General features: G+C 42.1%; 1 protein-coding gene across 2 annotated transcripts in view; it reads right to left on the minus strand.

Moving 5' to 3' along the window:
* Positions 1–1,269: 1,269 nt before the first annotated feature.
* The window catches only part of SERPINB5 (serpin family B member 5), an 80,067-nt gene continuing 58,685 nt past the window's right edge, over positions 1,270–22,651 (minus strand). For both annotated transcript variants that reach the window (XM_074383290.1, XM_003926019.4), the window contains 6 exons: positions 19,488–19,662; positions 17,915–18,052; positions 15,612–15,729; positions 11,599–11,741; positions 5,784–5,951; positions 1,270–2,755 (listed from right to left, as the gene is read on the minus strand). In XM_074383290.1, coding sequence (XP_074239391.1) covers positions 2,363–2,755; positions 5,784–5,951; positions 11,599–11,741; positions 15,612–15,729; positions 17,915–18,052; positions 19,488–19,655 — 1,128 coding nt within the window. In that variant the 5' untranslated portion in view covers positions 19,656–19,662 and the 3' untranslated portion in view covers positions 1,270–2,362. The remainder of the gene's footprint in view (positions 2,756–5,783; positions 5,952–11,598; positions 11,742–15,611; positions 15,730–17,914; positions 18,053–19,487; positions 19,663–22,651) is intronic.

The raw sequence follows: 22,651 nt of genomic DNA on the forward strand, positions 1-22,651 counted from the left end.
GAATCTTCCTCCTCATCCTAGACGAAACTCCCCAGATTATCCACTAGATGGCAGACATTCCCCAAGTTGTAACAATGAAAATGTCCCCTAGGGGGCAGAATTTCCCCCGGTTGAAAAATCACTGAATTAGACTGTTCAGGTAAGATGACCAAAATTTTCAGTTTTCCAAATTAGACACTTTAAGCTCCCTGCATTCTTGATTTAAAGAGGCACTAATCTCTCTCATCCTCTAAAAACTCATTAACTTTTTTCAGTCATCTCATATTCTATTTCATAGCCTGGATAAGAGGGATGATGAACTAAGAGGGCAAAATCTGGCTTTGACCACCCCCAGCAACCCTGCACAAATAATCTTTTTTTTCCTAGAATGTGGGGGCATTTGTCAGCTTTTTTACTCCACATTTGTTGCAAGAGAAGACACGTTTATTTCAAGCACACCGTGGGTACAGAAAAGGGGCTATGTTGAATATTAGATTCAGGGACAGCATAACTAATTTAAAACCAATGTGCATGGCATTGAGAAAAACACTCTTTCCATAAGAAGAAAAAAAATGTTTTAAGCACATAGAGTGTACCTAATAAAATGACTTTTGAGGGTGGGTTTAGAGTGAAAAGGACTGGGAAGTTCTCCACGTCCCCCAGCAAGGGCTCTGATTCCATTATAGACGTTCATGCAGTTGAGAGTCATTCTAGCACTGCCCTGGTCTTTCACTCCCTAGGATGAAAGGCGTGCGGGAGAAAGAAGTGAGAGCTGGTGACTAGGAAGAAAGGCAGATGAGGAGAAAGAGGAAGTAATTATTCTCACTTCTTTTTAGTCTGCCTCAGTCTTCAAAAGAGCGTTTACATTCAGAAATGCTTGGGGGTGGGGGGTGTTCGTGTTTGTGTTTGTTTGTTTTGTTTTGTTTTGAGATGGAGTCTCACACTGTGGCCCAGGCTGGTATGCAGTGGTGTGATCTCGGTTTGCTGCAAGCTCTGCCTCCCAGGTATAAGCGATTCTCCTGACTCAGTCTTCCAAGTCGCTGGGATTACAGGCACCTGCGACCACACTGGGCTAATTTATTTTTGTATTTTTATTAGAGACGGGTTTCACTATGTTGGCCAGGCTGGTCTCGAACTCCTGACCTCGTGATCCACCCACCTTGGCCTCCCAAAGTGCTAGGATTACAGGCATAAGCCACCGTGCCTGACCTACAGGGATGGTTTTGTAAATGGATGGCTTGGTTGTATTTCAAAATAGTAAGTCTAACTTAATGGAAGAAAAAAAAGACATGTAATTCAATAATATTTTATTGTCAATAGCATAGGAGAAATTCAATATTGAACCTCAGAACAAGAAAAATCTATTTACAATGAATGGCAAGGAAGAGATGGGAGAAGAAATGCCACAAAATCTTCAGTAAATACATATTTTTTGTAGAGAAGTAATCCATGAACCTGCCACCAGTCTAGTGCCAACCAAATGACCAGGTGGGACAGCTATCAAAAATGAAAGTGAATTTTTAATAAGATCTGAACTTTGCCTTGGGGTCTTGCATTTCAGCTACTAGAGGTCTATAATTCCTTACCCAATATTCCAGAATCTGAGAAGTTCTGCGAACAAAGTGTTTTTGCAAGTTGGAGACATACTCATTTGGCAGCAAAATTTGACCCTGTATGGGCTACTTAGTCTTGATTTCTCTATTTTGTCTGAATATCCTACATTTTGTTGCAGTATATTAAGGTGTGGATTTATAGGGTGCTGCCCCAGATCCCATCAATGAAGTTTCATAACATACAGTGTGTGTACAATATTATCTTTTTAAAATCCCCAAAATTCAGAATTTGAATAAACACCTGCCTGCCAGAGCCGAACATCAGGACTTCTGGAGCTATAGTAACCTGAGCATGAGCTCAAGTTTCACTGGAACCAGGGCGGTTTCATGGTCCCATGCACCACAGTTTCTTTGGTCTTTCAGGGAAGTGAGAATGTCTGAAATATTCTCTATCCCAAAGAAGAAAGGCATTGTGCTGGGAAGAAGAGTCCCGGATCTTCCTCACAGGAACTTTCTTTGTGGAAGATTGTATTTCTGCCAACTACCTGGACAATTTGACAAATAATGAGGAAATATTTTTCCTCTAAGGTGATTCCTTTCCTTTAACAGCATGTATCATTGTCTTTAATGGGGAAAAAAAAGGAAACAAAAGATAGAAGTGGAAAAGAAAGGTCTATCTGTGTGGAGGCTACATATGACAAGTACTGGCAGCTTCCTAATCCAGCAACAGTAGCAATTTATTGTATCTAGAAAAGGACTCTCTGGATGCAGAGATTACAGAAATTGGCATCCACAGAAAGGTCAGGGGGACTTAACATGGGTTATGCCACTTAAGGAGAACAGAATTTGCCAAAGAAAATGATGTTTCGAGTTTTGTTGTGCCTGATGATGTAAATAAAGGGATGGTCAGCATTGAATTCATCCTTGTGCTGCAGGATCCGGGCTCCCGGCACCTCTATGGAATCCCCGCCATCTTCGGTTATTTCTAAGCACACTTTGTGGATAACATTTGATAAAGCCACTCCCTTGGTCTCTGACATTCCAGAGAAATCAGATGTGTCTTCACTGAAGACATGTTTCAGCCCTAGATTTTCCAGACTAGCCCTGGGATCAATTATCTTTTCCACCTTAAACTTGGGTATGGAGAGTTTGACTTTGGCGTTGGCCATGGTGCTGGGATTAGTCCACTGTGCCAGCGACTCTGAGTTCAGTTGTTTTTCGATCTGAAGGGCAAAAATGAAAAGACCTTATTTTTATTTATTTCCAATTGTAAAGGACCTGGCCGGATTAAAAACATAAAGTGTTATTATAAGCCCAGTTTCAAAGCAGTCTGGGTGGCACCTCAAAGATGGCCCAGAAGTTTCTGGTCTGTGACTCTTAGGAGACCCAGCAGCCCCCCAGCTGTGCCCTCCTCCTCCCCAACCAATAACAGTGTTCCCTGTGCACTGAAATTGATGAGGGTGGGGTTCTGTTTTTTCATTTTAACTTAGAGAATATCTTTTTTTGTTTTTTGGGTTTTTTTTTTTTTTTTTTTTTTTTTTTTGGCAGTCTTATTCTATCCCCAAGCTGGAGTATAATGTTCGATCTTGGTTCATTGCAATCTCGGCCTCCTGACTTCAAGGGATTCTCAGGCCTCAGCTTCTCAAGTAGCTGGGAGTACAAGTACATGCCACCACATTCAGCTAATTTGTGTGTGTGTGCATTTTTAGTAAAAACAGGGTTTCATCATGTGGACCGAACTGGTCTCAAACTCCTGGCCTCAAGTGATCTGCCAGCCTTGGCCTCCCAAAGTGCTGCGATTATAGGTGTGAGCCACCACACCCAACCTGAAGTTAGTGAGTAAATATACAGAAACAAATGCCTGAATTATGATGTTGCATACACAATAGTGAAATGCATATAAAATTAGAAAGCGTTTTATACATATTTCTGAAATCCTTATTATAATTTCTCTATGAGGAAATCCAGGATATTCATGTACTAGGAATGGCATCAGATTTAATAATTTAAATTAAAGTGAAAGTTACTTTTTTTTTAATGGGAGCCTGAACTAACTCTGAGCCATTTACTAAGGTCATAGGTGGTGAATGCATCCATTTTAGCTGGTTTAAAAAATGAAACAGATGCAATGAAGCATAAAATTACTTAGTTAAAAAATTTTTCATTGAGCAAACCTTAAATCGTTCCTCACCCTTCCAATCTCCCCCTGGCTACAGGAGAAACACACGTGCAACGGAGAACGATAAGCCCTTGACTTTCACTATTGAGGAGCAATACTGCATTGGCATTACTCCCGGGAAACCTATAAAAATCGGGGCTATGCCCAAGGTCACAAACTGGGTTGTGTTTTTGTTTGTTTGTTTTTGAGACAGAGTCTCACTCCATCGCCCAGGCTGGAGTGCAGTGGCGCCATGTCGGTTCACTGCAACCTTGGCCACCTGGGTTCAAGCAATTCTCCTGCCTCAGCCTCCCAAGTAGCTGGGACTACAGGCCTGCACCACTATGCCTGGCTCACTTTTTGGCATTTTTAGTAGAGATGGGATTTCACCATGTTGGTCAGGCTGCTCTCAAACTCCTGACTTCAAATGATCCGCCTACCTCGGCCTCCCAAAGTGCTGGGATTAGAGGCATGAGCCACCGAGCCCAGCCTGTTTGTTTTTTAATATAGGAGGGAACCATTAGAGTCTCTTACTAATCTGTTATTATTACTTTTCAATGGCTACTGTTTCAAATTTTGGACAAATTATTAGGACCAAAAGATTGTCTTAAGTAACTAGAGTTTTTGAACCAACTAGTACATTCCTTGTCCACTTACGCCCAGGAGTGGGATGAAGAGAGAAAATACATTTAAACTAAAAAAGACCACTTAAAAGGAAAAAAAAATCCCCCAGTGAATATGAGTTGAACTGTACATCCCAATTTGTGTGTTGAAGTCCTAGAGGAAATACCTCGGAATGTGACAAGACTTGCAAATAGGTCGTTGCACATGTGATTAGTTATGAGGGGTCTTTGGGTGGGCCCTGATCCAAAATGACGGTGTCCTTCTAAAAGGGGAATTGGATGCAGACACAGCCATGCACACAGGAAAACACCACAGGAAGATGAAGGCAGAGATGGACGAAAACACCTACAAGCCAAGGAGCACCAAAGATTGCCGGCGACCCCCCGCAGCTGGGAGGCAGACACAGATCAGTCGCTGCCAACATGGTGAAACCTCGTCTCTACTAAAAATACAAAATTAGCCAGGTGTGGTGGCACATACCTGTACTCCCAGCTACTCAGGAGGCTGAGGCAGGAGAATCGCTTGGACCAGGGAGGTGGAGGTTGCAGTGAGCCAAGATTGCACCATTGCACTGCAGCCCGGGCGACAGAGCAAAACTCTGTCTCAGAAAAATAAAAGAGAAAGAAAGAAAAAGAGCAAGAGAGAGTATGCTTGATATCAGGTCACATGATAGTGGACCTGGCAATGAGTAGCAATGTAGTGCCTTACTGCTGGGGAGATGAGGGAGGCACTCTAGCCTTCAGTTAGGAACCTGGCTCCGGGTTGGGCGTGGTGGCTCACGCCTCTAATCCCAGCACTTTGGGAGGCCGAGGCGGGTGGATCACGAGGTCAAGAGATCGAGACCATCCTGGCCAACATGGTGAAACCCCATCTCTACTAAAAATACAAAAAAATTAGCTGGGGCATGGTGGCGTGTGCCTGTATTCCCAGCTACTCAGGAGGCTGAGGCAGGAGAATTGCCTGAACCCAGGAGGCGGAGGTTGCGGTGAGCCGAGATCGCGCCATTGCACTCCAGCCTGGGTAACAAGAGCGAAATTCCGTCTCAAAAAAAAAAGAAAGAACCTGGCTCCAACTACACAGGCTCCAATCCTGATCCCGCACACACCGATAACTGATTATGTGACCACAGACCAGTCTCCGACCTCTCTGTGCCTCAGCTCCCTCACTGGTAACCAAGAGTGTGGTACAAGTCTCTAACTCATAAGCCTGCTGTAAGAATTAGATGAGATAATACATGTAGGCAACTCAGCACAGTCCCTAGGACACTGTAACTGCCAAATAAATGTTGGCTGTTTTTACTATTAAGGAGGAAAGGCCCCGGAAAGAACTATGGGCCCTTGGAGGTGACTGAGCCAGTGGCGATAAGGGAGGGCTGTGGGCCCAGCTCTGACGGCCCACACGGCCCTGTTCATGCAACTCTTTGCCAAGGCAGGGGGTGCCTTTGTGGAGAGTGCCAGCCTCCTCCTTACCTCCTCCAAGCCCGTGGACTCGTCCTCCACATCCTTGGGTAGCAGGATGAACATGCTGAGGTGTTTATTTTGAAAAGGAAGCTCTATGATCTTACAATTGATACTGTCAATGTTTCCCATACAGAACGTGGCCTCCGTGTTCATCATCTGCACTGGTTTGGTGTCAGTCTGTAAAAGGAAAAATTTGGACTGCTTACTTTTCAATTTATACAAGCATAAATATACACACACACACACACACACACACACACACACACACATACCCACATGTATACATACAGATGCACATACATATATACATAAACCTATATATACATATACACATACACATATATATGCATACACACATATATACATACACATACATTTATACACACACCTATATATACCCCATATATATATACACACACATGCACATATATACACACGTATATATGCAAACACATAAATATATATATACATATATATATACACAGTTTTACTCTTGACACAGTGTCAGATTATTACAGTTTGTGATCCATCATCCACTGAGATCCAAACTGTCCTGCACCCAAACCAGTGACTGTCCTGTAAAGAGTTTGTGTTCCTTTGAAAAGTTATTCATGTACTTTGTAATCTACATGTTACACATTACAGGAACTATATATAATGCTGTTTTTGCATAGATCAAACCTTAAAAATAAGACTGTATGGCTGAAAATATAGGCAATGTTTTTTTTTTTTTTTTTTTTTTTTTTTTTCTTTTGAGACGAAGTCTTGTTCTGTCGCCAGGCTGGAGTGCAGTGGTGCAACCTCAGCTCACTGCAACCTCCGCCTCCTGGATTCAAGCAATTCTTCCGCCTCAGCCTCCCAAGTAGCTGGGACCACAGGTGCGTGCCACCATGCCCGGCTAACTTTTTTGTATTTTTAGTAGAGATGGGGTTTCACCATGTTGGCCATGATGGTCTCAATCTCTTGACCTCGTGATCTGCCCACCTCAGCCTCCCAACGTGCTGGGATTACGGGCATGAGCCACCGCACCCAGCCTGTTATTCTTTATAGATGCCTATGAGATCTTTAAACTATTCCTGGTGGAGCTGACCTGAAAGTAAATTCTACTGAAAACCCACATAACCATTTAAATGGTTTTTCCTAATAAAATACCTAATTTCAAAAACTGGCTGAGCGCAGTGCCTCACGCCTATAATCCTGCACTTTAGGAGGCCACTTGAGGTCAGGAGTTCAAGTCCAGCATGGCCAACATGGTGAAACCCCGCCTCTAAAATACAAAAATCAGCCAGGCATGGTGGCACACGCCTATAACCCCAGCTACTTGGGAGGCTGAGATAGGAGAATTGCTTGAACCTGGGAGCCAGAAGTTGGTGTGAGCCAAGATTGCACCACTGCACTCACTCCAGCCTGGGCAACGAAGCGAGATTCTGTTTCAAAACAAAACAGAACAATAACGACGACAAACCTAGCATATAGCAGAACACAACAGTACTTGTTCTGACGTCTCTTTGGTTTGAATCGCCCACTCCCAGCTGTACTACCACCTACTGGGATCTGAGCTAATGAACGAAGTCTAGATTGAAGATAAGAACCTTGGTTTTTAGTCCCAAATGTGAGATTCTGTGGCCTTGAGCAAATCACTCAGTCTCTCCAGGCCTCAGTATTCTTATCAGTAGAATGAAGAAATTGTAAATTCAGAATAATGGTTACCACTGGGGAGGAAGAAAGAGGAACAGGACAGTGGAGGGAGCAGTGAAGGAACATCCACAAAGCAATGCAACCGTTGTTACAGTTTTTCTTTAAGATATCTGAAATAAGTAAGGTAAAGTATTAAGGGCACAAAGATGGTTAATCGGAATATGGGTGTTTGTTTCATTATTCTCTCTCATTTTCTGAATACTTGGAGTATTGCATGATTTTTAAAAAGGAAAATCTTTTTTAAACTTGTCTCTAAGTCTTTTTAAAATTATCTCTAGGACAGGCATAGTAGCTGATGCTTGTAATCCCACTACTTTGGGAGGCCAAGGCAGGTGGATCAAAAGATCAGAAGTTCAAAACCAGCCTGTCCAACACAGTGAAATCCCATCTCTACTAGAAATACAAAAATTAGCTGGGTGTGGTGTTGGGCGCCTGTAATCCCGGGTACTCGGGAGGCTGAGGCAGGAGAATTGCTTGAACCTGGGAGGCAGAGGTTGCAGCGAGCCAAGATAGTGCCACTGCGAGCCAAGATAGTGCCACTGCCCTCCAGCCAGCCTGGGTAACAAAGCAAGACTCCATCTCAAAAAAAAAAAAAAATCTCTAAGTCCCTTTGAGCTCCACTGCATGCCCTACTCTTCTTAAAGGGAACCAATGAAGGGTCTGGTCGCTCGGATCTTTACCTCCAAGCACTGCCCAGGCCTTTTCTTTTCTTTGTCCCTATTAACAGCTGGCCTCCTGTCCTCCAGAGGGGACTGATTTCCTGAAGGAAAAGGCATTCACACTAAGATGTAAAAGACTGACAGTAATGTAGTTTAACTTATTACCTTGACATATCCCTCCCACAGGATATTTGCCTGTTACCTAAGTCTCTCTGGGGAGAAAGTTCAAGCTTCATGTCAAGCCTGAAAGGATAACACTGCAGTAAACTCGCATCTGGTATCTTCAGACAATAAGCTGAACCTTCCCCAATACCTTTCTCAAGCAGGGATAAACCTCATTTATTTTACTTCTGTATATACCTCTGTTTTACTTGCCACAGTGTTAGAAATATTATCTAGTGATTGTCTTTCCACTTCCCGCCCCAACGAGAATACGCAAGGCAGAAACTAAGTCTTATTTTCTATCCCAGCTTGTAGTTTTCACTGAATATTTGGTTGATAAATAATGGAGGACTTCAACTCTACGTGTAACCAGAGACAGAATAACAGGAAAACATACTACTTTGGAAGTTAACAGATAATTCTTCCCTTTATTTCTCCTAAAGAGAATATTGCCTTAAAATATATTCCTCCTTAAGAAATTTTTCTAAAAATCTCCAACAGGTTAGACTGCTAATAGTTTCTGAATGTGCATATAGTTGTGGCCTCCAAAAACTGCCATCAATTTCACTTATGGGCACTGACTCTAGGTACTTTATTTTCTGAAACCCATGTTGAGACATATCTTCTGAAAAGAGGACCAAATAAAGACTATCCATCCCAGAAAATAGAATATGACATATATCCTAATATAAATATATATGGATAGATATCTTTATCAGAATAAGTACTATACTAAACTTTTAATAACATAACTTCGCCAATTTAGTCTAACCCTTACTGGGGACACCATGAGAAAAGGCTTAGTAGTGTCACTCAAAAAGTTCAAGGCCTGACAAAGCCATTCAAAGAAAACAAAGAAGAAGTAATAGCATCTGCATTCAAAGAAAGGGTGTAGCTTCATGCAGCTGTGAGTACCATTTTATTGCCTTATTAAGTGAAACACTGAGAGATCAATGACATTTCAAACTCTTATTAATTCTGTCCATAAAGGCTGAGTTTCCAGGATCTTATATAACCTAGCTTTGTGATTTAATAGCAAGAATAAAGGAATAGCATACATTCTCCCTCCCTTCTCAAAAAACACACATTAACACTTTCTTAATGAAGAAAGTATGACCCTTAGTGTGGTTGACACAAAAGTCTACATTTTACTCATCGACTATTGCAACGTTTTTGTGGTGTTCCTTCCAGGCTGGCTCTGAGGATTTGATGAGAGGCACCATTGGCAACCTGTTTCAGATTTCACACAAACAGAATTAGGAACCCTTTGCCAGCCCTTGCCAGGGAAGAGAGCCAATCACTGATCAAAGGAGCCAGAGCGGCCACTTCATGACAGCAAACGCTGTGTGGATGCCGTCAGGGCCAGTGGGGCCAGCACCACCACCCCAAACTCACAGCAGAGGCTGGGTAAAGTCACGTTCCACTTCCACTCCAGATGAAAGATAACACTGAGAAGATCTAAAAGCCATGCTTAAAATTCAAGTACCTGTGTGTCTCCAGAATCTCATCAGACCTTTTGTGTGCGGGGTCAGTCTTGTCCCTGCAGTCAGCTTTGAGAAGACCACTGCAGTTGGGAAGCTAAGCTCAGGAAGGTAAGAGGACCTCCTACCCACCCCTCAGCACCCATGGATATTTTGAGTCAGCAAGGAGCAATAACAATCATCATTGTCTTCTCCCAGTGAAAATGCCCAATGGGTCTTGCATAGGAACCCACGGTAGTCCCAAAGGCCACTCAGTTTCTGTCTGCTGTTGATTGTTTAGACAAACTGACCCTTAGGAACTGATCATTCATTCAACAAATTTGCTGAGTACCTACTGATGTGTTAGGAACTTGGCCAGAAATTGTAGACACTGAGATGAATAAGGCATTGTCCCTACCTTAAAAATCCCATGCACTACTAGGGGATCTATGTAAGTAAACAGATTTCACTGTGGAAAGCATATTCTGGCAGGGAACAGGGGAGAGTATGAATAAAAATTCCATGGGAACAAAGAAAGAGTAATGGAAGCCATCCAGCTAACCCAGGTATAGATTGTATCTTGCAGAGCTTTCCTCATGGATGTTAGCATTAAGAAGGTGCTACTATATTTGGCAAAAACAAGATATTGATGCTAGGTACTCTAAGTACTGGGAGAAATGTGAAAGCTAGAACTGATGCATAGGAGCTACAAGGTAATAACTAAACTACCTTCAAGTATGGTACGAACTAAAGGGCTGATTTCAGTCTAATACAAGTCAGATCCCACCCAGGGAGACCACATCAGGTTATCATATAGATCTCTGGATTTTCCTAGGGTTTCTAATGAAATAGTTGAAATTTCTAGTCTCAGTTCCTTGGTCTCATTTACAAAAGAGGTACTTAACCTACTTTTAGTAATTGTTTTTGACATATTTACTTCACTAGTATCAATGAGATTGGCCTGCAAAACAGGCTCTTAATTCTTCCCATAATGACTCCCAGTGGTGCTGATGAGAAGCTATTCTTTGTTTTTTTCACAGTCAACGAGTGCTTCAAAGCATCTTTTTTTTTTTTTTTGAGATGGAGTTTTGCTCTTATTGCTCAAGCTGGAGTGCACTGGTGCAGTCTCAGCTCACCGCAACCTCTGCCTCCCAGGGTCAAGCAATTCTTCTGCCTCAGCCACCCAATAGCTGGGATTACAGGCACCCGCCACTATGCCCAGCTAATTTTTGTATTTTTAGTAGAGACAGGCTTTCACCATGTTGGCTAAGCTGGTCTCCAACTCCTGACCTCAAGTGATCTGCATACCTCAGTCTCCCAAGGTGCTGGGATTGTAGGCATGAGCCACCATGCCCTGCCATCAAAGCATCTTATAAATTAAAATCCCCAGACCATATACTTCACTATCAACAGATAAGAAAATGAGATCCTAGGGAAGTTAATCAGGAAAAAGATGCCTAAATAGTCAAAGTTTCATGATAATCCAAAGTCCTCCGATAATAGAGTTTGGTCTTTTTTCTTTTTTTTTTTCTTTTCTTTTTCTGCTAAAGTTCTCAGAAGTTTGTAGCTATTTTTCAGCCAGAAACTTAGCTTTACTCACTGGGTTACAAGATCTATAAAGTTTCACTCAGCTCAGATCCTTGAAGACATTATGGAAAACAGGAGGCCCTCTGGATTTTGGCTCTTTTTGTACCACTTATCTCCCAGCTGCTCATCTCAGGAAAAGCACATGGCCAGCCGTGCCCTCAGATTCCTCACTGCAATGGATTTATGATCCCCTCTCTCCCTATTATTTTTCACTTCTATCACTGGGCTCCTTTTACTGTTACATGCTGTCCCATATACCTTGTTGACTCTGAAGGGACATTCTTTGGTTTCTGATTCAGGAAATTTCTTCATCCACTTTCCAACAAAGTAGGCGGCATTCACCACAAGGATTTTGGTCTGGTCGTTCGCACTATTGTCAGCTAAAATGTTCTCAAAGTGGCCTGCAACAATTTCAGGAAAACACAAAGAGCAGAATTAATCTTCCAAACTACATCTGGGATTTACATGCATATTTGCTGAGTATTTACCACTTCATGGAGTCACACCATGTAAGGCCTGGTAGTTCCAACCATCAAATTTCAGAAGGATTACTTTCTCTTAGTCTACCTTGACACAACCACATCTCCCAAAGATGTCAAGAGAGAATGAAGGAGTGTGAGGAAAAAGGAAGAAGAAAGGAAGAAAAAAAGACGGAAAATGGCTGGGCACAGTGGCTCATGCTTGTAATCCCAGCACTTTGGGAGGCCAAGGCAGGAAGATCACTTGAGGTCAGGAGTTCGAGACCAGCCTGACCAATATGATGAAACCCCGCCTGTACTAAAAATACCAAAATTAGCCAAGTATGATGGCATGCACCTGTAATCTCAGCTAGTCGGGAGGCTGAGACAGGAGAATCGCTTGAACCCGGGAGTTGGAGTTTGCAGGGAGCTGAGATTATGCCATTGCACTCCAGCCTGGGCAACAAGAGCGAAACTCCATCTCAAAAAATAAAATAAAGAAAGGAAAACACAGCTACCATTCTGAATGCCTATTCTGTGTCAGGCAGTATACAAGCTATTTAATACACATGATATATATTTCTCCCTGGTTTATAAATGAGGAAGCTAAGACTCAGTGATGTGAAGTCACTCTCCCAGGATGATATATAAATGAGGGTGGATTCAGGATTCAAAGCCAGGTCTTTCTGACTCCAAAGCCTGCGCTCTTGAATGAAAATGCATCATCACTTTCTTTCCTCCAGAATTTCACATATATTATCTCACTCTGTTCACAATGGTCCTATAAGGCAAAGATCATTATCTCCATTTTACAGTGCAGTAAACTGAGGCTCAGAAGAGCTGTTCTAGTTTCCTTAGCTAGAAAGCATGTCAGAAGGTTCTCCCCTTCACCCCACAGCTCTCCATCCTCTCCCTCGATTGCACACCTTGTAGGCAAGCCGGTTGCCTCAAGGTAAACTGTAATTACCGTGGGGCTCAATCACAACTACAAGTGTTATAAAGCTCAAATCCCAACAGCCAAAACAGTTCAAGGGGAGTGATCCCTTAATAAAAAGAACTCCTCACATTTGAATAGCCCACAGGTTTTTTTTTATAAAGGATTTCCATTCACCTAATCTTCTCTAATTTTCAGACCAATGCTCAGGGCCCACTTCACAGGCTTGTAACTGAAGAGCCCTGCATTTGGTTTAATGTTCAGCTATCACCATCTTAAAATTCTTAATAAACGTTTAAACAAGAGGCCAGGCCCTGCATTTTTACTTTTGCCCTGGCCCATGCAAATTATGTAACTGCTGCCAACGCTATATAATATGCTGAATACATATTAGTGTTATTGAAGAAATCTGAAGAACAAAGAAGTGTGGGAGCCAGTAAACGCCAGAGCTTCAGCTTCAATCCTGAGCCTCCTATTTCAAATTCAGAAGTCTTTTCATGGCTAGACATGATGGCTTACACCTGTAATCCCAGCACTTTGGGAGGCTGAGGCGGGTGGATCACCTGAGGTCAGAAGTTTGAGACTAGCCTGGCCAACGTGGTTAAACCCCGTCTCTACTAAAAATACAAAAATTATCTGGGCATGGTGCCTGTCGTCCCACCTACTCGGGAGGCTGAGACAGGAGAATCCTTTGAACTCTGGAGGCAAAGATTGCAGTGAGCCAAGACAGCACCACTGCACTCCAGCCTGGGTGACAGAGCAACATTTCATCTTAAATAAATAAATAAAGGCATTCACAGTAACTTGGATGGAGCTGAAAATCATTTTTCTTTTTTGTTTGTTTGCCTATTTTGGAGACGTGGTTTTGCTCTTGTCGCCCAGGCTGGAGTACAATGGTGAGATCTTGGCTCACGGCAACCTCTGCCTTCCAGGTTCAAGCTATCATCCTGCCTCAGCCTCCCAAGTAGCTGGAACTACAGGTGCATGCCATAGTGCCTGGCTAATTTTTGCATTTTCAGTAGAGACGTGGTTTCAGCATGTTGGCCAGGCTGGTCTCGAACTCTTGACCTCAGGTGATCCACCTGCATCAGCCTCCCAAAGTGCCAGGATTACAAGCATGAGCCACCACGTTCAGCCTGAAGACCATTATTCTAAGTGGAGTAACTTAGGCATGGAAAACCAAACATTGTATGTTCTCACTTATAAGTGCGAGCAAAGCTATGAGGATGCAAAGTCATAATAATGAAATAATGGACTTTGTGGGGTGGGGAAAGAGTGGAAAGGGGTGAGGGATAGAAGACTACACATTGCATACAGGTACACTGCTTGGGTTACGGGTACATCAAAATCTCAGAAATAACCGCTAATGAGCTTATCCATGTAATCAAAAACCACCTGTTCCCCAAAATCTATTAAAACAAAACACAATATAATACAATTTAAAAAATTAAATCAGGTAACATGTGCATCAGTAAATTGAAGTTTTGTGTCCAAATATCAGTCAGTAAGTACCAGTGTCTGGATTCGAACCTAGATCCTGAATGACTCCAGAGTCCCTATTCTTTCCATGTTCTCACCCTGCACTTACTGTCCTGTTAGAACTTCCTCAGTCCAGAGGGAGAACAGCTGGGGATGGTAGTCATTCTCACAGGAAGTGGGTCTCCCTTGCCCCGGAAGTGTAATCCTCCCCAGACAGCAGCGACTGATTAGGTTTCATTCTTTCATGACTAGATTCGGCCTCCCACCAGATCCCTCCTGATGCCATTATAAATATATCCACTGGAAGGGGGACATAGTCACTGGTTTGCTCTCAAAATCATCATAACCCTAATGCTTTTCCAGCAAGGCAGACGACTCGCCGGGAATTTAATGGAGGGACGAGAAGGACAAGGGAGACACCTGGCGGAAAGCACTGAGCCGGAGAAGGAACCGGTTCGCAGCTTCATGGACGCCGGGGCTGTCAGAGGAGCGACCGGCATGGAGAGCTGCGACACCGAGAACAAGCTGACACTACGGTGTGGTGTGGTTTGGTTTGCTTTGGTTTGATTGACTAGCTGACGCCACGGTTTGGTTTGGTCCAGTCTGGTCTGGTGTGGCTGACAAGCTGACACTACGCTTTGGTTTGATTTTCCTGTAGGCGTGTTGCCTGGGTCCCTTTTCCTTAACAACTTTGTAAAACTTGTCAGCTGAAAGGGGCCTCGGGGATCATGAAGTTATAATCCAGTCCCTCCATTTCCAGACTGAAAAATGGCCTCATGATTTGCCCAAAGCCATACTTTGTTAGAGGCACAGCTAGGGCTCCACCACGGCCTGTGGCAGCTCTTCGGAGAGCGAGAGAAAGCAGACTAAAACTGAAGCCCCAACAGTTTCTCCCACGTGATGAGATGATGCAAGACACGCCCAGAAATACAAGTTGTTTACTTGGTTTGAAGGGAAAGAATTTAGCTTGTGTAGTAAAAATATCCAGAGAATCCTCCAGATGTTTTTTTTTTTTTTTTTTTTTTTTGAGACGGAGTTTCGCTCTTGTTACCCAGGCTGGAGTGCAATGGCGCGATCTCGGCTCACCGCAACCTCCGCCTCCTGGGTTCAAGCAATTCTCCAGCCTCAGCCTCCTGAGTAGCTGGGATTACAGGCACGTGCCACCATGCCCAGCTAATTTTTTGCACTTTTAGTAGAGACGGGGTTTCACCATGTTGACCAGGATGGTCTCGATCTCTCGACCTCGTGATCCACCCGCCTCGGCCTCCCAAAGTGCTGGGATTACAGGCTTGAGCCACCGCGCCCGGCCAGATGTTGTTTTATGCTTGGAGCAAGCATCTATGAGATGGAAGGCCTTGTTTACTTGGTGATTGACAGCAGAACAATTAAAGGGTACTTGCCGTCTGTGAGATCCTTAATTGAGTTGTTGATCTGACCTTTCGTTTCTTCCAATTTATCTTTGAAGTCAACAGTTTCCAATTCCTTGGCATAGGGTCTCTTTGTAGAGCTGATGAACTCCTGAAAAACATGCAGTTCATAAAATCACGAAGTCTATAATCAAGTTATGGCATTGTTATGCTGTTCCAACAAAAGGATTATTAAATATTAACTGCTATGTGTACACTAAGTTGGAACACTGTATGAATTGAAACCTCATGTAGAAGACAGTGAATTTCTTTGTATTGAAGGTTTCATTTTTTTCAATTATAAGACAATTTCAATTATTAAATGCATCTATCAATTTAATATCAGCTTTGGGGAAAACAAAAGAAACACTACGTTAAGTATACCCAATTATCTTAAAGGCTCTAACTTCAGAAATATTAAAATGTCGTATGTATACAGACACATATGTATTAGAATATAGGAAATGTAAAGAAAAGAGAATGAGCAGAAAACTCTTGTCCTTGCTAAACTAAATAAATATTCTGTAGACCCTTGCTACTCAAACTGTGGTCCAAAGTGGCATATAGCATCACCTGAGACCTTGTTAGAAATGAAGAATCTCAGACCCCACTCCAGACGTACTGAATCAGAGCGTGCATTTTAACAAAATTTCTAGGTATGCCATCTGCAAATTGAGGTTGCAAACGCAATGCTGTAGAAAACATAGCAGGGGTTCTTACTCTAACACTTATTTAAAATGTGCAACCCTAAATCCCATTCCCATCTTGATGCAATCAGAACTACCTGGGTGTTAAAAGGGCCTCAAGAATTTGCCCTTTTAACTCCCAGGTAGTTCTGGTGCAAGAGATCCTCCAGAGACCACACTTGTTTGGACCTTTAATTAGTAAAATTACTGATGCTGTGCACTAGCAGGAGCAATGGAAAGCAGTCTTTTAAAAGATCTTTTGCAGTGAGCCAAGATCATGCCACTGCACCCCAGACTGGGCAACAGAGCAAGATTCTAACTCAAAAAAAAAAAAAAAAAAAAAAAAAAACCTTTACAATTCCCAGTCTGGTTAAGATAATTCCAGATGTTGCATGGAAGTTCAACCAAACCAAATATAACTCGCTTCAATGTCATGTTAGTTCACTTCCAAACACAGGGCTCCTTGAATTTCCTCAGAGCAGCTACAGCCTTAGCCAATTAACTTAGCTTCAGTTAATTGCAAATCAACCTTGGGACTGACTGTCACCATTGACCGAGAGAACCAATCTCACCTAAAAACATTAGAAAGCCTCAGCCAGATGAAGAAGGGCCTCCATTGTCCTCACTGCCAGCAATAAAAATGTGTTAATCGTCTCCTTAATGATCATTTAGGGAGCTTCTAGAAATTTTGTATGCTTAGGCTTCAACTCACAGCTCAGGTGTTTTTTTTTTTTTTTTAATTCTCCAAGTAATTTTTGGAATAAAAATACTTGTGTATATGTATCTTTAAGCCACAAAAAATATACTTACAATATCTAGTAACCCATGTCCTCAAAAGATCTTAACCGCAGAAACAAATATTTACTGCAGAAAGTTCAAAATCATGGTAAAATATTCAAAAGCTGGTAGTCTAGCTTTTAGATTTGGAAAGCTTGAAATTCTGACCATCCAAGCAGGAAATAAATTAACTATATGTTACTGAAGTGCATGCAGAGAGAACTTTCATGTAGTCTAGAATATTGTCTATGTTTCAAATACAGATTTTTTAAATATTACCAGAGCTGCCTGTGGAGATCCCTACCTGACCAGCCCAGCAAACAAAACTAATTTGTGACTGATGAAAACTGTGAATTAATAGTTATTATTTTTCTTAGTGATTTTGAGAACATCAGAACAACATTGTGTGCATAATAAATGAAGTGGAGAGCTAAAAACATTGCCCCAGCCCATATGCCCTGCTGTTTAAGGAGAAAAAGGTTAAATCATGAGCTGTCTTACACTCCTCGTCTATGGAGCTACATTTATTAGAGAGTTTAATAATTATTCTGTCCTCCATTCTCTCAGAGGAAGCTAAAACGAAGGGTAAGATTTATTTGAGAGGGAAAAGGAAAGCCCATAAGCTTCTCTGTATTTTGAGTTAGAAGACATGACTGCAATTGATTCCCACTATACTCAACCTCTCCACCAGGATTTATTTAAGAAGCCTCAAATCATAAGTGAACATCCTAGAAATGAATTTCACTGAAAAAAAAAAAAGTTGTAGTTCTAACAGCATGAAAATGCCATGCCTGGTAAAAAGTTAAGTCTTGCTACTTGCTTTAAACAACTTACTGTAGAAAGATTCAGAGATTTGTCTACGTAGAGCCGCTTGATTAGTTTCAGTGAGTAAAAGGAACTAAGTTTGTTTACATCCGATGTTACTGTTTGAAATCCAAAGGGCACATCTTTGACATTTTCAAAATGAAGAACCTGTTAAGAGAAAAATCCATTACCCAAAAATTATTGCCTCTGAATGGTGCTGCACTGAAGTGGACACATGATAATGACCAACATCATTGGAAATACAGAACCTTCCTGTCCAGTTCCCATAAAACAAGGCTCCTTAACCTCAGTGCTATTGACACTCAGGGTGGATGAGTCTTTGTGGGGCTGTCCTGGGCACTGTAGGATGCTTAGCAGCATCCCTGACCTCCTAGATGCCAGTGGCATTCCCCCCTATTTAAGACAACTCAAAATGTCTCCAGGCATTGCCAGATATCCCCAGAGTGGGAAGTGGAAGACAAATTGTCCCTGTTGAGAAACACTATCATAAAGGTACTCTTCCTAACCAACTATTGAGAACATTTGTCCTTTCTTCAAAGTGATGCCCTTAATACTCACACAGAGATTTTTCCAAACTTGGAGAATGATGAAGCTGGATTATAATTTCTATCCGATTTAGAGACCAGAAGAGAGAGATTAATACCAAGAGAGACCATCATCAGGCAGGAATCAGATTTCTGGACAGAGATACCTCTAGGCAGAGTTTGTCTAGTTCCTCTAGGTGTTTTAGCAACTGTCAGGTGAACAGATGTGTCATTTCTGATGGGCAGCTACAATAAATGATGGGCTGCCCTGGGTGGGCTAGAGTCAGACTGAATCTGAGCTTCCACCTACTAGAAATGTAATCTTCTCCAACTCTTCAGAGCCTCCTTTCCTCTCTGTAAAATGGGCTGAGAATACTTGCTTTCCTGAGTTGTTATAAGGACTACTTATATGTAAAACACCTAAAATATTATATGTATTCAAACTTATTATTCTTGTAATAATATTGTAAACCATTTAAAACCAGAATACTATCATTTGGAAGGCTTAAATCATTGTATTTTGTTCCTAACTTTTTTGTTGTTGTTCCAACAAATAGTCCAGCATCTTTTCTGCCTTGAAGCACCACAACATGTAATGTCAGCATAAGATTATACCCTTCTCACTCCATAACTCATAATAGCTCTGCCCTGATTCCGCAACTCAGATAACGAACACCACCAACCCGGCACATTGTGCCAGTGAATCACGTAGCCTCAGCATTGCAGGGTCAACTGGGCTGGTCCCGGGCAGTGCACAACTCTCATGCCTAAAGATGGATGAAGGAGACCAAAAAATTGAAGGGCACAACAGTTGCTTGAACCTGGAGGTTGCAGTGAGACAAGATTGCGCCACTGCACTCCAGCCTGGGCAACAGAGTGGGACTCTTTTCTCAATAAAAAAAAAAAAGAGAGAGAGAGGAGAGAGTCCTGGAATGGCACAGCTCTGAATCTTGACCAATTCTGACCACACAGTCTCCATTCCTTTTCTCCCTAGGAACTGCCTGTGGGTCCTAATAACTGTATTCCCACTTAAAGTAGAAACAAGGTTTGGGGCTTACCTTTCCAATTTCATTTGCAGTGTCACCTTTAGCACCCACTTGAGCAAGTGACAGAGAGGTAGAGAGACAGATTGGAGAGAAGAGGACGTTGCCCACTGGCTCCTTTTCACATAGTTCTTTGAACATGTCAACAGCAAAAGCCGAATTGGCCAGTTGCAGGGCATCCATTGTGGTCCTGGAAGCAAGGACGAGGGAGAGGTTAATTCCTAAAGCATCTTTCAAGGCCTCTCAACTGCATTCTGCCAACCCAATAAGAATTCTGCTTAAACAAAGTAATGATCTCCGACAGAATAAACAAGGAACTTTCTGTAAATTCAAAAGTAAGATTAGTTGTGAAGAAACTTCTAGGCAAAAGTTAAAATTTTTATAAAGCAAAAACTATCAAACTGCAGCACTTTTGCATGGTTCAATCTAATATTTACTAAGTGTTATGGGTTGAATTGTGTCCCCCCAAAAGATATGTTAAGTTCTAATCCCCATTACCTGTGAATGTGACCTTATGTGGAAAAGGGGTATTTCCTGTTCCTTAACTAATATGTAATTAGTTAAGATGAACTCACATTGGAGTTAGGTGGGCCCTAATCCAACATGACTGATGTCCTTAAAGGAATAAGAGAAGAGACACAGAAACCGACATACACAAGGGAAGATGTGAAGTCACAAATGTCTTGACCTGTGTAAGGGACGTGCCTTACGGCAGTGGAGGCAGAGATTGGTGGGATGCTTCTGCAAGCCAAAGAATGCTAAGAACTGCTGGAAACACCAGAAACCAAGAGAAAGTCATGGAGCCTCCAGAGACAGCATGACCCTGCCAACATCTTCATTTCAAAGTGCTGGCCTCGAAGCCTGTGGAATGATAAACTTCTGTTGCTTTAAGCTGCCTGGTTTGTGGTGCTTTGTGACAGAAGTGCTAGAAAACCCTTACTCGAGTAAGTCATACCTTTTCCGGACACCCAGCACATAACAATGCTGAATAAACAGCAGCAGTTATTGTTTGTGTTAATATACACATCTATGTGTAAGACACTACCCAGAGTGTTACAAAGAGCAGTGGAGCTCCTGCTTCTTTGAGCTGGTAGTTTCTTTGGGCAGATATGTAGACAAATAACTAGAACACAGAGCTGCCCAGGATATGTGAGTGGTGTAATAAATAACATGGGAATTAAAAGAGAGAACGGCTTCAAAATATGTAGCCTGGTAAAGTGGATATAGCAGCAAGTAGGCATCTTGTCACATGTCAGAGCTCTTTAATTCTAATACAACAATTCCCAGTGTGTTGTGTCTTGACTCTTGGCGGTCTCTAACACCCTTTCAGCAGGACCGTGAGGTTAAGACTCTTCTCGTAATAATACTAAGACATTATCATTCTCAACCACAAATAAACAGTGGAGTTTTTCAGAGGCTATATGATATGCCTTCTACTAAGTCAAATATTAAGAAGATTTTCAAAAATGAAAAACAATGTCACTCTTCTTATATATTTTTACATTAGAAAATGGTTTTTAAAAGTATATATTATAGTAGTATTTAATGGTTATATTGTTTTAATAAATTAGTAAGTGAACATTTCAAAATGTTTCTGGCTTTTATTTCTAGTTTGGTAAATAATGATAGATATAATCTACATTTTTTTTTAAAGAAACAGCTCTTTGGGGTCCTCAGTAATTTTTTTTTTTTTTTTTTTTTTTTTGAGACGGAGTTTCGCTCTTGTTGCCCAAGCTGGAGTGCAATGGCGCGATCTCGGCTCACCGCAACCTCCACCTCCTGGGTTCAGGCAATTCTCCTGCCTCAGCCTCCTGGGTAGCTGGGATTACAGGCACACGCCACCATGCCCAGCTAATTTTTAGTATTTTTAGTAGAGACGGGGTTTCAGCATGTTGACCAGGATGGTCTCGATCTCTTGACCTCGTGATCCACCCGCCTCGGCCTCCCAAAGTGCTGGGATTACAGGCGTGAGCCACCGTGCCCGGCCCCCTCAGTAATTTTTAAGAGTATGAAGGGATCCTCAGATTGAAAAAGTTTCACTGTTCTAATAAAGGTCTACCTACCTATTTAGTAAATCAATTGATATTACTACCCCTGGGTGAGCAGTACAGGGATTAAACTTGAAGTGTTCCTCCAAAGCATGAGGCACATGCACACAGACATGCGCCGAATGTGACATTGAAGGTCTTCAGGAAGGACATGCACCCTGGCCTCAGAAAGGAAGCGCCACTGCTTAAGATAGAGGGCGTCCTTTGGCTAGGACCAAACGTGTCAAGAGTCAAAGGCATGATGAATAAGATCGCAATTTGTACCTTATACCTGGACACAAATTTAAAATGCAAAGACCTAAGAATAAGATGGAGGAGAGGTCTCCTGGTCTTTAAATATTTCTTCAGAATTCTCCCTTTTATGGGATATGTGGCTTGTGTGTAGGATGAACTTATATCAATTATATTATATCTCAGGGTCTGAAAAAGTGAGTTCATTATCCAAAAAAATGTTTTGTTGACTCTGTTCATGCTCACTGGTCATCTCCATGGTCTTCCTCCTTCTCCATATGGCCCTGATAAATACAGCTATGCACTCAGTCCAGTGTTCCCATTGCGTATATACGCCCCCTGAAGTCAAGTGGACCTCTTTTTTCTAAAGCCCACAACCTTACTCCTTCTCCCTCCAGGGCAGCGGCAAAGGCCAACAGATGACATCACACCCCAGGGAAAGGTGACTGGCATTAGGTGTATACTGAGGTCAGCAGAGTAGACGGAGGCAAAAGAGAAAGCCTGTGAAGTGTTTCAACCAGTGTGCCTGCCACTGGGAAAATATAAGGAAACTCTTCACAAAAGATTTGGGAAATCTGTGGACAGACTTTCAGAATAGGAACTCTGGCTTCCTTCTGTACTAGAAATTCATATTAATAATGCCAAGTTTGTCTACAAGTAAAACTCAACATGTACGTGAAATAATGAGTCATTTCTTCATCAAATAGAGAAGCCTAAGCCCGGATCCCTGCAAGCTTCTAATGCTTCCAAAAGTTGAGACCTAATCACATCGATAATAACATGAAATACACAAACTGTGCTTTAACAAACACGAGTAGTTCCTCCCAGCATGTATTTATTGTCCTCCAAGAGATACTAGAATGATTTTGCATAGTTAATAACAAACTATACTTTTAGCGA

This window comes from Saimiri boliviensis, chromosome 13 (genome assembly GCF_048565385.1).
Source record: "Saimiri boliviensis isolate mSaiBol1 chromosome 13, mSaiBol1.pri, whole genome shotgun sequence".
Classification (NCBI taxonomy): domain Eukaryota; kingdom Metazoa; phylum Chordata; class Mammalia; order Primates; family Cebidae; genus Saimiri; species Saimiri boliviensis.